Source organism: Tribolium madens, unplaced genomic scaffold, assembly GCF_015345945.1.
Source record: "Tribolium madens isolate multiple individuals breed KSU strain unplaced genomic scaffold, Tmad_KSU_1.1 Scaffold_71;HRSCAF=194;Tcas5.2_LG6, whole genome shotgun sequence".
NCBI lineage: Eukaryota > Metazoa > Arthropoda > Insecta > Coleoptera > Tenebrionidae > Tribolium > Tribolium madens.
Genome location: NW_025401041.1, coordinates 8,037,571 through 8,052,502, shown reverse-complemented (window position 1 = coordinate 8,052,502; position 14,932 = coordinate 8,037,571). Strand labels below are relative to the sequence as shown.

The 14,932-nt window shown below is 35.8% G+C and overlaps 5 protein-coding genes across 16 annotated transcripts in view; 2 read left to right on the top strand and 3 right to left on the bottom strand.

The window, feature by feature from the left end:
- Positions 1 to 97: 97 nt before the first annotated feature.
- Positions 98 to 3,796, bottom strand: LOC123008773 (lipoma-preferred partner homolog). Of its 3 annotated transcripts, XM_044404778.1 has the most exons (8): positions 3,589 to 3,796; positions 3,323 to 3,534; positions 2,976 to 3,276; positions 2,727 to 2,926; positions 2,607 to 2,651; positions 2,128 to 2,532; positions 491 to 790; positions 98 to 440 (listed from the first exon to the last, which is right to left on the bottom strand). In XM_044404778.1, the coding sequence occupies exons 2-8, from the start codon at positions 3,440 to 3,442 to the stop codon at positions 309 to 311; spliced, it is 1,503 nt and encodes a 500-aa protein (XP_044260713.1). In that variant the 5' UTR covers positions 3,443 to 3,534; positions 3,589 to 3,796; the 3' UTR covers positions 98 to 308. The 3 variants fall into 3 exon arrangements, with proteins under 3 accessions (XP_044260713.1, XP_044260712.1, XP_044260714.1); XM_044404777.1 differs by having other exon boundaries at positions 3,323 to 3,796; XM_044404779.1 differs by lacking the exon at positions 2,607 to 2,651 and having other exon boundaries at positions 3,323 to 3,794.
- Positions 3,797 to 3,939: 143 nt separating this feature from the next.
- On the bottom strand, positions 3,940 to 4,583 carry LOC123008776 (transcription factor 15-like). 2 transcript variants are annotated; one of them, XM_044404782.1, is made up of 2 exons: positions 4,373 to 4,583; positions 3,940 to 4,330 (listed from the first exon to the last, which is right to left on the bottom strand). In XM_044404782.1, the coding sequence occupies exons 1-2, from the start codon at positions 4,480 to 4,482 to the stop codon at positions 4,006 to 4,008; spliced, it is 435 nt and encodes a 144-aa protein (XP_044260717.1). In that variant the 5' UTR covers positions 4,483 to 4,583; the 3' UTR covers positions 3,940 to 4,005. The 2 variants fall into 2 exon arrangements, with proteins under 2 accessions (XP_044260717.1, XP_044260718.1); XM_044404783.1 differs by having other exon boundaries at positions 3,940 to 4,318.
- A 1,820-nt stretch (positions 4,584 to 6,403) lies between these two features.
- On the top strand, positions 6,404 to 12,010 carry LOC123008775 (nuclear factor NF-kappa-B p105 subunit-like). 2 transcript variants are annotated; one of them, XM_044404781.1, is made up of 5 exons: positions 6,404 to 6,612; positions 6,663 to 7,365; positions 7,414 to 7,522; positions 9,511 to 9,853; positions 11,501 to 12,010. In XM_044404781.1, the coding sequence occupies exons 2-5, from the start codon at positions 6,668 to 6,670 to the stop codon at positions 11,761 to 11,763; spliced, it is 1,413 nt and encodes a 470-aa protein (XP_044260716.1). In that variant the 5' UTR covers positions 6,404 to 6,612; positions 6,663 to 6,667; the 3' UTR covers positions 11,764 to 12,010. The 2 variants fall into 2 exon arrangements, with proteins under 2 accessions (XP_044260716.1, XP_044260715.1); XM_044404780.1 differs by having other exon boundaries at positions 6,405 to 6,612; positions 6,666 to 7,365.
- Positions 12,011 to 13,343: 1,333 nt separating this feature from the next.
- Positions 13,344 to 14,037, top strand: LOC123008878. Of its 3 annotated transcripts, none has more exons than XM_044404919.1 (4): positions 13,344 to 13,372; positions 13,419 to 13,561; positions 13,633 to 13,793; positions 13,837 to 14,037. In XM_044404919.1, exons 1-4 carry the CDS (start codon positions 13,361 to 13,363, stop codon positions 13,974 to 13,976), a joined length of 456 nt encoding a protein of 151 aa, XP_044260854.1. In that variant the 5' UTR covers positions 13,344 to 13,360; the 3' UTR covers positions 13,977 to 14,037. The 3 variants fall into 3 exon arrangements, with proteins under 3 accessions (XP_044260854.1, XP_044260853.1, XP_044260852.1); XM_044404918.1 differs by having other exon boundaries at positions 13,419 to 13,579; positions 13,855 to 14,037; XM_044404917.1 differs by having other exon boundaries at positions 13,419 to 13,579.
- The window catches only part of LOC123008877 (uncharacterized protein PFB0315w-like), a 2,954-nt gene continuing 1,985 nt past the window's right edge, over positions 13,964 to 14,932 (bottom strand). The window contains exons 4-5 of one of the 6 annotated variants that reach the window (XM_044404916.1): positions 14,841 to 14,932; positions 13,964 to 14,723 (exon numbers count right to left, since the gene is read on the bottom strand). In XM_044404916.1, the coding sequence (XP_044260851.1) occupies positions 13,973 to 14,723; positions 14,841 to 14,932 (843 nt within the window). In that variant the 3' untranslated portion in view covers positions 13,964 to 13,972. The other 5 variants (XM_044404915.1, XM_044404913.1, XM_044404912.1 and 2 more) reach the window with 5 other exon arrangements.

Here is a 14,932-nt window from a genome sequence, read left to right as displayed (position 1 = left end):
GTTAGAATTTGTAATAAACTGCTAGATTTTGATTGGTTTGATTTAGTGGGAGGGGAATATTGGATAATGGCGACTTGAGGGGAAGTAAAATCCCGTCTTGTGTCACACTTTATTAACCCATTGGCACGTTAAAAAATCACATATAAAAGATAAAAATCTACCCCTAAATTGGAATGATAAGCAATATAATTGAAGTGCCATTAAAATATCTCGAATATAAAATACAAGCGTCAAGCCTAACAAATCAATACTTTTTCCCTTCTATCACTCAAAAATCACAACAATATGGCAACTAAACACTCACCTACTTACAACTCCGTCGTCATGTGATTCGTTAGAGTTTGAACGCGTTTCGCATTGCAACTTTTGCATAAAACATGATCGTCAAGGGGGTAACAGCCTCGGCCCTCCGCCTCGGACGATAATACCAATCCACAATCCTAAAACATCCCTAGAACCAACACCAATACCAACCGTATGAAAAACAAACCTCGCATTTGTAGCATTGGATGTGGAAACTGTGATCGAGGGCTACCACTCGCACGGTTTCCTCTTCGCCGGGCTCCGGCATAATCGGTTGTTTGCACACCCAGCATCGGGGGGCGAAAATCTTATGGAAGTCTTCGATGCAATGAACGCGATTGGTGGCATCGACTGTGAAGGGGATACCGTCGAGGCTCTTGCCGCACACCACGCAACAGAAGCATTTGGGGTGGTAGGGCTTGCCGGTGGCGCGGAGGATGCGGTCCAGGATCGGCTTCTGGCACACGCAGCATTTTTCCAGCGTGTTCTGGAAATTACGGACTAATTAGTTAAAAAAAAAGTGAGGTTATGTCAAAAACGCCGAAAAAAAATTGTTAAAAACTTGAAAACAGTCATCACAAAGAACAACAAGTGTGTATTTACTGAATTTCTCTTGTATTTTAATCAATTAGGGATTATTTGATGTTTATTTATCCACTAAAGTGAGGTTATGCAACAATTAGGAAGGAAAAGAAAATAAAAAAAGCATAATTTCCTCTAAATTGCGTTAACGAAGCAATTTTAACCCCAATTATCCATCTGAATTAAAAACTTTAATAATTTTCTCGGTCAGAATTAAAAATTTTCGATAGTTCAAAAAGTGAGGTTATGTCACAATATTTTGAACTAAAACTCACAAAAATATTTTTTGCGTAAACAGTGCCTTTACTTGAGCCAATTGAAAACCACTATTTGCCTCTATTAACAATTTTTGCGATTTGGTGGTGAAAAACATTAAGGTGAAAAAGTGTGGTTATGTAAACACCGAAAAAAATTGTTAAAAAGTGGAAAATAGTCATCATAAGGACCAACAAGTGCGTATTAACTGAAATTCTCTTGTATTTTAAACAATTGGGGATTATTTTTGGTAATGTTTATCCTTTAAAGTGAGGTTATGTAACAATTAAGAAGGAAAATAAAATAAAAAAAGGCATAACTTCGTCTAAACTGCGTTAACGAAACCATTTTAACCCCAATTATCCATCTGAATTAAAAACTTTAATAATTTTCTCGGCCAGAATTAAAATTTTCGATAGTGCAAAAAGTGAGGTTATCTCACAATATTTTGAACTAAAACTCACAAAAATATTTTTGCGTAAACAGTGCCTTTACTTGAGCCTTTTTGCTCCTATTGACAATTTTTGCGATTTAGTGGTGAAAAACATTAAGATGAAAAAGTGTGGTTATGTATTAACAGCAAACACCGAAAAAAATTGATAAAAAGTGGAAAACAGTCATCAAAAAGAACAACAAGTGCGTATTTACTAAAATTCTTTTGTATTATAATCAATTGGGGATTATTTGATCATGTTTATTTATCTACTATAGTGAGGTTATGTAACACTTAGGAACGAAAAGAGAACAAAAAAAGGCATAATTTCGTTCAAGCTCCATTTAACGAAACAATTTTAACCCCAATTCTTCATCTCAATAAAAACTATCAATTTTGTTGGTCAGAATTAAAAATTTTCGATAGTGCAAAAAATGAGGTTATGTCAAAAAAATAAAAACCGAAAAAATCCAAAAAACATTAAATTTTCGTAAGAAAAAACACGGAAAGTCTCATCAGGACTCCTTTGCCTTGTATTTTATTAAATAATTTACCAGATAGTCCTCCTCGCAGTAGGGCTTGCCGTCAAGGGCATAAAAGGGCTTCCCTTGCAAGTTGATGGCGCAGTGGTGACAAGTGAAGCATGTGGTGTGGTACAACTGGTCCATGGCGGTACATCCGCTATTTTCCCCTATGATTTTATCCCCACATTTGACACAAACCCCATAAACGTCTTGATCTTGTTCATTGTCCATTCCTTGGACCAGAAGATCGGTCAAACTGTCCACTTCTTGCAGTTTATTGACTTCCATACGACTCGCTGATTGGCTGGGGCCCGTCATAGTGCTACTATTGCCACTCACATAGGGGGCATAGAGTGAATAATTCGATCTTGAGGACATTTGACTTGGAGGCCTGGGGTTTATGGGCTCGTAAATGGACTCATACGTGGACGATGACTGTCACAAAACAAGAATTTCGTTAAAAAAAAACATTTTTATGTTAAAAATAGCCGAGTTATTGTGTTAATTACCTGAGACATAGCCCCATATCCATACAAAGAATCAGAATCAGCGTACTGGTTAGCAAAAAACGAGACAAAAAAGCATTAGTACCTCAAAACCAAGCTAACCCCAAAAAGCAAGGTCTCTACCTGCGATCCGAGACTGTAATTGAACTCCTGAGCCCCCGGTTGAGTCGCCCTCCTCAACTCGCTATAACTCGAACTGACGGGACTCGGGGGCGGCAGTAAATCCTCCGGTGGGGGCGGCAAATTCGTATTAATCGTACAAGGGGCGTACTCCCCCAAATTAGCCGTCAAATCGAGTGGTGGAGGCGGCGGTGGCAAATCATCTAATCAAATCAATTAACCAATGAAACGCAATGGGCGTGTCTAACTCACCTCCATTTGCATACGCCCCCTGCGATACATTACTATACATATTTCCCTCCCGTGGCGGGTGAACCAAATTACTATAAATCAAACCATCGGCGTTCCGTGATTGGCCCACTTGAATGTTACTATAGGTCACGTGATCCGGTTTAGTGTACGGTTTCGGGGTCAGATTGGTCGTTTTGATTTGGGGGCGGGGCAAATTCGCATAGGTGTTTTGAGGAGGGAGGTTTGAGTAAAGTTGGGAGGTTTGGAGACGGGAAGAATAAGAAGGCTCAAGGGGTTGTTTAAGGGGGTACGATTGAGGTATCTGAAACGCGTTTTTGAGTATTTACTTGACATGAAAGGGGCATTACCTGAGGTTGGGGCTTTTTGGGTTTTGGGGGCACCGCCGGTCCGATCTTCTTGGAGTTTGAGGGCAATTCAGTTTTGTTGATTAGCGCCAATTCGGCTAATTGTTTGTCCAAGTCGTTCATTTTTGAGGTTAGGGTTAGTCTAGTTGGCGGAATTTCACTCAAAAATACTAATTTTATCACCTCAAATCCACATAAGCACTAATACGAACACTCTAGAGTCAAATTATCACAATTTGAGGATGATTTCATCGATTTTGGGTGTAAACCTGAATTTTAGTGAAATCAGACAATGACACTTCACACAGTCGTCCAAATCGCAGTTGGCTATGTTTGGGTGATTAAATGTTAAAAACTAAATTGGTCGATTGTACGAATGAATCAACTATGAAAATGATCTCACGGGAAGCCCCCAGACACTCCATGAATGTTTTTTTTGCGAAAAATATCCCACCTTAGATTCAAACCAATTCTGCAAATTTCCCTGTCATTTGTCAAAAAAACGACAGGACCGGCTTGAATTAATTTAGTGCCCCAGCTGAATCAATAAATTCCTTAAATTCTTTAATGACGTGATTTGACCTTATTTGAGGAAGGAATGTTGAAATAAATTCCAGTGATAAAAATAATAAAATTGTTTTGTTAAGTACACATTAAGAAATATACAGTTTGTGTTAGTCGTTGGATTAATAATAGATGGCAGTGAGGTCGTTGGGCCCGAAAATGGCGCTCGGCGAGGCCGGATTAAGTAAAATTTCGTCGCTTCCAAAATCCAGGTCCGTACTGGGCGACTTCTTGTGGGCTATACAGAACGTGCAAACTCGGTCTAGTTTGTTGGCCAGCCTGAGACAGGGTTGCTCGATCGGCCCGGCCATTAATTGGGTCCCCAGATGCGAGATATAGCTGGAAGCCAGTCTCAAAGTCTCGATTTTGCTCAATTTTCGATCTTTCGGTTCAGTCGGTATCAAAGTTCGTAGTGTCGAAAAAGCCGTGTTTACACTTAAACAATTGCTTCGGATGAGTCTTACAACTGCCAACTTTAAATCTAGTTACCTGTGCGTTCTGTCTCTCTCGCGCGCATTGGCCTGACTTCTCTGTCTCACAGGTGTCACGAAATCCTCACATTTTTTTCTTTTGTTTGTCACTGGATCATAGCAATCCATGGTTGTCACACCACTACTGCGTTTCTAAGCAACAAGTGTCATAGCCGACTGCGAATGAGCTCAATTAAGACAATTTCGTGATATTTTTAACAGATGCTAAGGCGACGCCCACTCGAAAAAAGCAAACACAGGGTTTGAGCAAGGGCGGAAATGCCCAGTTTTTACCAAGGGACGAAATAAAACCATTCTTTGTCCAGCCGGACTTTAATTAAATTAATTTTAATTAGTCGTGCACGTTTAATTTGACGGAACGCCGGTAATTAAAACGGTGACGTCATATAGGGGACGTGGGGGAATTGCACTAGTCCGGCCCTGGAGGTCAAGGACGGAAATCATCCCTTAAATGGGTGACATTTTCAAAACAAATAAATCACGGCCGATGCGATGGCAGAGAGGACCATTTGTCGACCATGTGGGCGAGAAACTGGCCCATTTGTAGACAAATTACCATCTTGTGATGAATAAACCACAATTTTATTGTGCATTATTTTTTATTTCGATTTTTCATGGAAAAAGTGATTAAAATTTAATTTTTTTGTCTTTACCAAGACTAAAGGAACTTTTACGAAAGTTACATTTTCATGTTGTTTGTAACTAGAATTTTCAGAAGTAATTTTGAATGCTTAGGGTTGGTTACCCCCTTGTAGTTGACGGTTGAAGATTTCTGTCAACCTGCTGTCAATTATCAATTGAATTTTTCATACAAGCTGACAGGTGACTTAACCTAAATTTTGACAGTGGTTACGATATCTTTTGTTTGTCACCAAAAACCAACTTAACCAAATTTATGGCAACCTATTCACGAAAATTCCTAAATCTTAGGGAGTAATTTCTTGTTAATACGACAATAATTGAGTTAATTTACTCTAAACTGTAACAAAATAAGCAACCAAAATAGACATGAATGTGTATAAACCCCGCCACTGTGACTTTTGCTACGCCACTGCTTTTGACATGTGACCCCTCAAAAAATTAATTAAACTCTGATTAATTCCCATATTTTGAATTAAATGACGTTCAATGCACCAATTTTGTGTAATTTCGTTTTTATTATTATTAATCAATCAAATTTAACGATTAAATCCAAAAATTTTCGTTTATTGGGTTGGCCCTTTTGTAACTTCCAAGTTTGTTAGTCACATTTTTTTCGATTTTTTATGGAAAAAGTGATTAAAATCTATTTTTTTTTTGTCTTTACCGACATTAATTGATTTAATTTATTCTAAACTGTGACAAAATAAGCAACCAAAATAGCCATGAATGTGTATCAACCCCGCCACTGCTTTTGACATGTGACCTCTCAAAAAATTAATTAAACTTGGATTAATCCCGATATTTTGAATTAAATGGCGTTCAATGCAATAATTTTGTGTAATTTCTTTTTTTATTATTATTAATTAATCAAGTTTAACGATTAAATACAACAATTTTGGTTTGTTGAGTTACTTCCAATTTTGTTAGTCACATTTTTTTCGATTTTTCATGGAAAAGGTGATTAAAATTTAATTTTTTTGTCTTTACCAACACTAATTGATTTAATTTACTCTAAACTGTAACAAAATAAGCAACAAAATAGCCATGAATGTGTATAAACCCCGCCACTGTGACTTTAGCTACGCCACTGCTTTTGACATATGATCTCTCAAAAAGTTAATTAAACACCGATTAATCCCGATATTTTGTATTAAATGGCGTCCAATGCACCAATTTTGTGTAATTTAGTTTTTATTATTATTTATTAATCAAGTTTAACGATTAAATCCAAAAATTTTGGTTTGTTGAGTTGGCCCTCTTGTAACTTCCAATTTTGTTAGTCACATTTTTGTACGTCATAAACACAGCCAAACTGTAAATAAATCAATTGTTATTTATTAGCGACGTAATATTATTAATCGTTAAAAATAATGTTTGGTGTTTTTAGCGTGTGACCAGTTTAGGTTGGTGTTAATTACAAGTGTTGTTTGTCTTCGTCGCACTCGTCCGTTTTGTGTATCGGCGTCACTCTCTCCCTGTGTAGTGTTCGTTTTTACCGACATGGCGGGGGTGCTCGTTTAACACAACAGGGGGAAATCCCTCTTTATGTCAAGTGTTGAGTCTCTGGAAACTCATTTAAATAAGTGGTGACCCCAGGTGAGTCCCTGTAGTAAAATCACGGGCGTAACACAATCCTAACCTCAAAGTAGATATGGAACTCCACGAAGTCTCCGCCACGGCTGTGAGCCCCTATCGCTGCTACGTCCGCGGCAAAAACCACCAAACGGAGGGCCCCAATGTCCAAACGATCGGTTTCAAAGACGGTCTTGCTGTGGTGCAAGTCATAGATAAAGATAAGACTCCTGATAAATCCATCGATTTAACCAAACTCACTAAGATAGTGCTGAAAGTCGACCCACAAACCGGCAAGAAGTACATTCACAAGGACGGGAAACGGATCGAAATCGTGCCCCACACACTGGTCAAGAATGATAAAAAGACTGTGAACGGGGGGCCCCCCTTGCCGAAACTGATCCCTGCACCGCGTCGTGTCTTTCCCAAGGTGCTAGTTCCAGTCAAGTTCCAACCGGTGACACTTGTACAGAGCATGGGCCCCTTCAAAGTCAGTGTGGCCACCATGACGGACTTTGAAATTGTGGAGAAAAGTGCGCAGACCGAGGCGAAAAATCGCAGTGTTTTGACACAAACCGACCCGGTTTTTTTGGACGAGAGGGATTCCCTCTATGTGGAACAGTTGTGCAACTTTATTCTGGGTGAGAGCGAGCGAAGTGAGTGTGCAAGTCGCAGAATGATCGATCCCGGGAAACTCAAGACCAAAGAGGAGATACACAAGTTTAATTTCTTCAATGATATGAGGAAGGCACTCAATTTTGACCCCTCGGGAAATTTGTGAGTCCCCCATTTAAAAAAAATCAAATAATGGTGTTTTTTTTCCAGACCAATCCACGATAGTGTTATCCAAAATGACCTAAAACTCGTCCAAAAAAACTGTGTTGTTCTCAAGGCCATTAAGGAAAGCGTGAATATTCTCAATCAGCATGGTTTTGTAAGTAGATTTCTCAGAAATTGATCATTTTTCGGCTTAAAGATGATAAGGCGGTTTTGAGAGGTTTCTGTTTTTATCACTAAGGGGTTCCCATGGCTGATAAGAGTACCGGAAATTGGAGCGCTTAATACCAAAATTGTGGTATTTTACCCGTGGTTTCAAGGTCGCGGGGTTTTACCTCGTTTCATGCTAATAATCGGTAAATTGTGACGTAAAGTAAACAAATAAACTTGCATGATGTGGTGTAAATTCCTTAGAAATGATAACGAATAAATCGGATTTTGGAAATAATTTTGTGGGATTTGGAATAAAAATTTTTGGTCTAAAGTTGAAACATTTTTTTCGTAATTTTGTTAAAAAAAAATATTTATAAAATATTCCAGTATTAATTTTACGAAGTATTAACGTGTTTATCACTTTCTGGAAAATTTAGTCAGAAATTTTGACTTTACGAAAATAGTGAGCCTGGAGAATGTGATAGTTGATATAGTCAGAGTGGGCTGAGAAAAATGTTTAGTTATCAAAAGTCGATGATTTTAAATGTTTTTTTTTTTGGACTATAAAAGTGTCAAATTAATTTTTCTGTATTAAAAGAACACCAAAAAAAGAATTTCTTTGTTGATTCTGTGAAAATAGTGAGCGTTGGAAATGTGACAATTGATACAATCAGAGTGGGCTGAGATTTTTTTCGTAGTTGGTAGTTCTGTTTCTAAATGATTTTGTTGTTTTTCTCAGCCTTCTCAGCTAAAATCTGGAATAGAATTAAAGTTTTTGGTCGAAAGTTGAAACATTTTTTGTTAAAAAAAATTATTTATCAAAAATTCGATTCGAAAATAGCTTTATTATGTTGTATGTTTACGTAGTATTACCTTGTACTTTTTCTGGAAAATTTAATCAGAAATGTTGACTGTGCGAAAATAGTGAGAAATATGACAATTGATATAGTCAGAGTGGGCTGAGATTTTTTTCGTAATTGACAGTTTTGAATGATTTCGTTGTTTTACATGTCTAAGCTAATTTTGGTTCCAAAGTCAAAAATTTTAAAACATTTGTTGCATAATTTTGCTCACAAATGTTTAGTTATCAAAAATCGATGATTTTTTTGGACTATAAAACTGTGAAATTATTTTTTCTGTATTAGAAAAACACCAAAAAACAATTTGTTTATGTTGATTTTGTGAAAATACTGAACTTTGGAAATGTGACAATTGATACAATCAGAGTGGGCTGAGATTGATTATTTTCGTAGTTGGCAGTTCTGAATGATTTTGTTGTTTTCCACAGCCTTCTAAGCTAAAATCTGGATTTAAAATTTTTGGTTGAAAATTGAAAAAATAGTTTTTTTTTTATAATGTATTTAGTCTGAGTTGGTTGAGATTGTTTTCGTAGCAGGCAGTTCTGAATGATTTTGTTTTTCTAAGCTAAAATCTGGAATAGAACAACATTTCTAGTTGAAAAAAAATATTTAGCAAAAATTCGAATATTTTAAATATTTTTTTACTCTAAAATTGATAAAAGATAATAATAATATAAAATTAATTTTTCTCTATTAGAAAACACCAAAAAACAATTTGTTTTTGTGAAAATAGTGAACTTTGGAAATGTGATAATATTACATCAGAGTGGGCTGAGATTGTTTTTTTTTTTGTAGTTGGCAGTTCTGAATGATTTTGTTGCTTTCCACAGCCTTCTAAGCTAAAATAATTTTAAGGAAAATTACAGCACTATAGACGGTGTTTAAACTAACTTTATTATTTCTAAACAATATACTTTACATATTAAATGTGATTTTGTGGTGTTTTAAAAAAATATTTCATTTTACATAGCCACCTTAGATCTAAAGAAACTTTAATTTCCAAATCACGAAATCGAAACCTAAATATTTGTTTTTTAAATATGACCGATATTTTGCAATGTGTATTCTAGCCAACTTGTTATCGCACCAATTGATAAAATATTTTAATAAATAATTTTTCAACTAAAAACAGGCCCCCTTGCACTTGGCCATCATCCACGACGTGGACCTCGAGATCGTGAAAGCCCTCTTCAGCCACGGCGCCGATATCTCAATCTCCGACCCTGAGGGCAACACTGTCCTCCACCTCGCCATCGAGCACCGCCGTTTATCCCTTTTGAGGGTCCTCCTCTACAACTCCAAACCCTCAAATATCGACACCCTCAACTACGAAGGCTTCACACCTCTCATCCTAGCATGTTTAGCACAATCGTACCAAAGTGCCGAACTTTTACTCCTTCATGGAGCCGATCCGAATATAAAAGACATGAAATCGGGCCGAACGGCGCTGTTTCATGCTGCGGAATGCCACGATGGTGAGTTTTGGGTAGAGTTTATAGAAACCAAGAAGGATATCGATGCGTACTCGGTGTAGTGGGGAAACTTGAGCAGTGGCGTAACGGATACCTAAAGACTAGGATATGATACGATGTAAAACAAAACGTCCCCTTTGCGCCCCGTTTCATATTTTTGAAAATGCTACGAATACGGTTAAAGATACAAGAAAAATATAAAAAAGAAAGTTGTAGAGAATGAAATTTCCAAGAAAAAGGTCCGCGAGATGATTCCTCTATCTTCAATGGTTAAGGTCCTAAAGACGTTCAAAGACGCGACGAATACGGCTCATTTTTACCGGTGGTCAAGAGAGAGAAAATTAATTTAAACCTAAACGATTGAAGATAGAAATATGGTCTCGCGGACTTTTTTGTGGGAAATTTAATTCTCTACAATTTTGTTTCCTACACTTTTTTTGTATCTTCAACCGTATTCGCAGCGTTTTCAAAAATATCGAAAACAGTATTAAAAATAAATTATAAACAATTATCAGTTTGCGTTKCYCCCAATATTTTTAAGAACGCTYCGAATATGGTTAAAGATACAAAAAAAGTGTAAYAYACAAAATTGTAGAYAATAAAATTTGCTACAAAAAAGTCCMCGACACCATATTTCTATCTTCAACGGTTTAGGTTTAAATTGCTTTAAAGTGTCCCCCCGGTACTCAATCACCAATAAAAATGAAACGAATCCGTCGCTTGAGCTTCTTTGAACGTCTTTGAGGCCTAAACCATTAAAGATAGAGGTATGGTCTCGCMGACTTTTTACTAGAAAATTTTATTTTCTACAACTTRCTTTCTTACATTTTTCTTGTATCTTTAACCGTATTCGCAGCATTTTGAAAAACATGAAACGGAGCACAGATTTTGAATTTTAAATATTTTTTTTCTCATATTCTTCGTGAAAAATTTAGTGGTTCGTTGTTTACAGCTTATTAAAAATATAAAGCTCAACATTTTTGCATTTTTTTCCAAGCAATTAGTAAAGTGGTTGAATTTAAATTAATTAAAAACGATTTGAAACTGAGACGGTAAAACGCTCTAAGCGCCCTCATTTTTACTTTTTTTGGGTCCAAAAAATCAGGCAATTTTGTACATATCTCGTTTCGTCTCCTAGTATGTAGTTCTCCAGAACCATTTTGTGATAAAAAGGGAATTATAGAGTTGCATTTTTTTTCGTATATTCATTGACTGAGATATTAAATATAAAAAAATCATACGATGCTCCACGATTATGTCAAATACACGGTGATATTAATTTCTGTATAAATAAAATACGAACAAACAGTAAGGAATAGATTCGTTTATTAAAAATGTAAACATATTAAAAAACAATTTATGTAACATAATTAATTTTTCAAAGTTAACAAAAAATGCCTTAAAAATATTATTTATTAATAAAGTAATAAAATATTTTCATTACAGTATATGAATTAATTGTTTTCTTCAAATAAATAAGTGCGTATACACGCCACTGCTCTCAGCTGATTTCAGAACTCCCCTATATTTACGAATGGATTCGTCCGCGACGAGTTTTCGTCTCTGCGCATCCCTTCCATCGATATCCTTCTTGGTTTCCATGAACTCTAATAAAGTGGAATTTTTGGTGCGAAAATTGTTTTTTTTTAGTTGATTTGGTCGAGCTTTTGATTCGACATAGAGCCGATACGAAGATTAGGAACTTTTTCGGGACGAGTCCACATGACGCCATGTTTGAAGTCGAGGAAATACCGATGAAAATCAAGTATTGTATATTAGGGAAGGATCATCAGAGGTTCCAAGGTAAGAAGAAAAGCGATGGGAAAAGCGAACTGCCGGTCAAGAAGGCTAAACTAGAAACCACGCCCATTTTGAGGAAAGTTACAACCAATGATTTGTTAGGTATCAAGTAACACGGGTTATTTTTTTGTGTTTGTGTATTTTGGAATTATTTATTTTGTCCCTTGAGAGAATGACAGGACTTTTTTTTTAATATATTTGGACTTTCTGTATAATTCTGGAATTATAGATTATGTTACTTGAGAAAAAGAGAGAATTTTAGTTTAATTGTTTTCTAAGTAAAATGCATTAAGATTAAGGACTTCGTATTATTTATCATTATTGTATTCGAAATGTAAATAAATAGATCAGGTGACTTTATTCTGTGAATTTTTTTGTATTGTTATGGTTTTTATCAGAACTCTAATCACTTTGCGACAAATTAGTTACGAGAAAGATTATGAGTAAGAGTATCGAGTGTGCTCTGGATTATGTGAAAATGACAAATTAATTTAAATAAAATACAATGCGTCCCTGGATTGAGTTTACAAAATTTTTTTTAGTAGATTTCATTGAATTTGGCAATGGAATTTCATATCTAGGTTTGTAGCACTGCGCATGTCCCTGGTATAACAAATGGGGTTTTTGTTTTTCTTTGATTACTTACCTACATGACTGAATAGACTGATATTTGTATTCATTTTTTCGCTGTTTTTGTTTGTTATTCCTAGTATTTTTTCAAATTATAATCTAATCTAATTCCATGACAAGGTACTGCAGATTTTAACTGGTAGTAAAAGTAGGCAATGTTTTCTCTGTTGTATTAAAAGTTGCCTACCGCAAACATTTTTTTAAAATATACACATAATTTTCTCGTTTTTTATTAATAATTACAATTGTAATATACTTTTTCTAAATAATTTTTTTTTTCAACAGAATTAAATGATTCAGTGACGACATTAAATGATCATGTGACAAAATATTTTTTTTATGAACTCTAGATTGCTTATTTGTACGAAGCACCATTTTACAGGGTTTTGTGTTTTAATGTGATTGTTTTATTCGTTTAATGACGTTTTTTTTAAAGTTTAGTTCTAAATTTAATTTCAAACCTTTATTAAAAAAAAAACAACGCTACATTTACATTTTTTAGTCAAATAAGTCATAAATTTAAATTTTCTATATAAAAAAAAGAATTCTCTGTTACACTGGATTCTAGTGACAAATTTAGTGCCAAAACGCCCCTTTTTTAGTACTATTGTTTTGTTTCAAGTGGAACCAAATTTTTTACCAAAAGACAAGAAATAAAAACTGTAAGGACACGGAAAAACTGGGAAAAATGTATTTAATGGGTAAGTAAAATTTTTACTCATTTTCAGAGTCTGAAAGCGCCTTCGTAATAACACGGCTGATATTCAATTGACATTTTACGTTGCCAACGTAATAACATCAAATAACTAGTCGCTGATACCAACATAACACTTTGACAGTTGTTTTAAAAAAAATGGACTAGCAATTTAAATAAAGCCAAATTATTTTCTACAAAACAAAGTGTATGTTTTTGGTGTTAAAACCAGACCTACAAAGGGGCGAAACATTAAAAATAAAATTTTAACTATCTTAACCTCACTTTTTTAGTGACAAATTTTTTTTTCACATTTTTTTACGCCACAACTAAAAAATTTGAATGTTGTTTCCCCAACAACAAAAAATTTCCGTCGAACCGTCAAAATGTCAACTTCGGTAAACCCGCCCCTTCCCTTACCCCAAGTGACAACCCCCATTGCAGGCCCCCTTGCTCCGACTATGCCACTTCCAGAGCCCCTTTCTCCCCCTCCAATCCTACTACTGTTACAACGACGAAATCTGTTGTAAGGAAGGTTGCTGTAACCAATACGCCGACTACAAGTACTTCCATTCGTGGCATTTTTGGTACAAAATTTATGTTGTGTACAAAACTCGTCCAAAACAACGAATTAATCGTAAAAAAAACACTTTTATAGTCTTGGAGTCGTGGTTTTCGTGCTCCTCTACCGCTACATCTGCTGGTACTGCAAAAGGGCGGAGCGCCAAGACAACGTCCTCAGACTCCGTGAAGAGGAGACCCTCAACTCGCACGTTGTCAATTTAATGGTTTCTTACAACAACCGACGAAATGATCTAAGTAGTCTACGATTTTGAAATTAAGTTGGCAACATTGAATTTAGGGGAATTTTTTGTTCAAGATGGCGCGCCTAAGGACGAGGATAACCCCGACCCCCCTCCCCGCTACAACGTTGCCCTCCACCTCCCCAAACCCCCAAGTGACGAAGTCCCCTCCTACGAACAGGCAACTTCGATGCGCTAATTTTTTTTATTACCATAACCTACAATTTCGTGTAAATTTGTGTTATTAAAACCTAAAACTATATCTCCTTTGATCAAATGTTTGATGGAACTTTTCGCTTTTGTGGTATTTTTTGCCCATGGTGGTGCCCTCCCAAATTTGGCATACTTGAATTTAAGTCTGGTACCACCATCTGGTAATTTTTCATTTTCACCGTCAGGATTACCAACTTCGCCGATGAATTTCCTAGCTTTGGCTTCGTTCATGTCGTTTTCGATTTCGGCCTGAAAACCGTCGATTTTCTTCGACATTTCTTCAACATCTAGATCTAAACTACTATCTTTAAGACCATTTTCTTCATTATTTGGTATTATCCGTTCTTCATTTACGTCACTAAATCGGACGCTCTTTCTTCTTTTAATTGAAGAATGTTTAGGTGGGGGCGGTGGGGCAACAGGAGTTGCCGTCACATTTAAAATTAAATCCAAAGTGGGTTCAGGTTCTTCTTTGTGACTTTCTTCATCACTTTTCTTTATTTCTTCACAATTCTTCCTTTTTGTCTTCTTTCTTTCAACTTCAAATTCGTTACTTGAACAACCATTTTCACAATTAATGTCAAAATTTGGGTTGTCTATAGCGAACGAATCTTCATTCTTTTTCTTCTTTCTTTTTACCTCAAAATCGTTACTCACTTGACTATTTCCAAGCTCACTTGTTTCAAAGGTGTCAAAATTTGGGTTGTCTATCGCAAACGAATCTTCATTTTTCTTCATTTTCTTCTTTCTTTTGACTTCAAAATCACTACTCATTTGACTATTTCCATGCTCACTTGTTTCATTAGTTTCAAAATTTGGGTTGTCTGCCACAAACGGATCATTTTTCTTCATTTTCTTCTTTCTTTTGACTTCAAAATCGCTACTTAAGTGACTATTTCCAAGCTCACTTACTTCACAAGTGTCAAAATTTGGGTTGTCTAT

Bases quoted from the DNA above. Each gene is read 5' to 3' on its own strand.
- LOC123008773 (XM_044404777.1), bottom strand. From the start codon at position 3,442: ATGAACGACTTGGACAAACAATTAGCCGAATTGGCGCTAATCAACAAA. The intron at 2,927-2,975 runs GTGAGTTAGACA...TGATTTGATTAG, and splicing joins GGGGGCGTATGCAAATGGAG to ATGATTTGCCACCGCCGCCT. The intron at 2,533-2,606 runs GTAATTAACACA...GTTTTGTGACAG, and splicing joins GATATGGGGCTATGTCTCAG to TCATCGTCCACGTATGAGTC.
- LOC123008776 (XM_044404782.1), bottom strand. From the start codon at position 4,482: ATGGATTGCTATGATCCAGTGACAAACAAAAGAAAAAAATGTGAGGAT. The intron at 4,331-4,372 runs GTAACTAGATTT...ACTCATCCGAAG, and splicing joins GAGAGAGACAGAACGCACAG to CAATTGTTTAAGTGTAAACA.
- LOC123008775 (XM_044404781.1), top strand. From the start codon at position 6,668: ATGGAACTCCACGAAGTCTCCGCCACGGCTGTGAGCCCCTATCGCTGC. The intron at 7,366-7,413 runs GTGAGTCCCCCA...TTTTTTTTCCAG, and splicing joins TTTGACCCCTCGGGAAATTT to ACCAATCCACGATAGTGTTA. The intron at 7,523-9,510 runs GTAAGTAGATTT...AACTAAAAACAG, and splicing joins TTCTCAATCAGCATGGTTTT to GCCCCCTTGCACTTGGCCAT.
- LOC123008878 (XM_044404917.1), top strand. The intron at 13,580-13,632 runs GTACAAAACTCG...ACACTTTTATAG, and splicing joins TGGTACAAAATTTATGTTGT to TCTTGGAGTCGTGGTTTTCG. The intron at 13,794-13,836 runs GTAGTCTACGAT...CATTGAATTTAG, and splicing joins CAACCGACGAAATGATCTAA to GGGAATTTTTTGTTCAAGAT.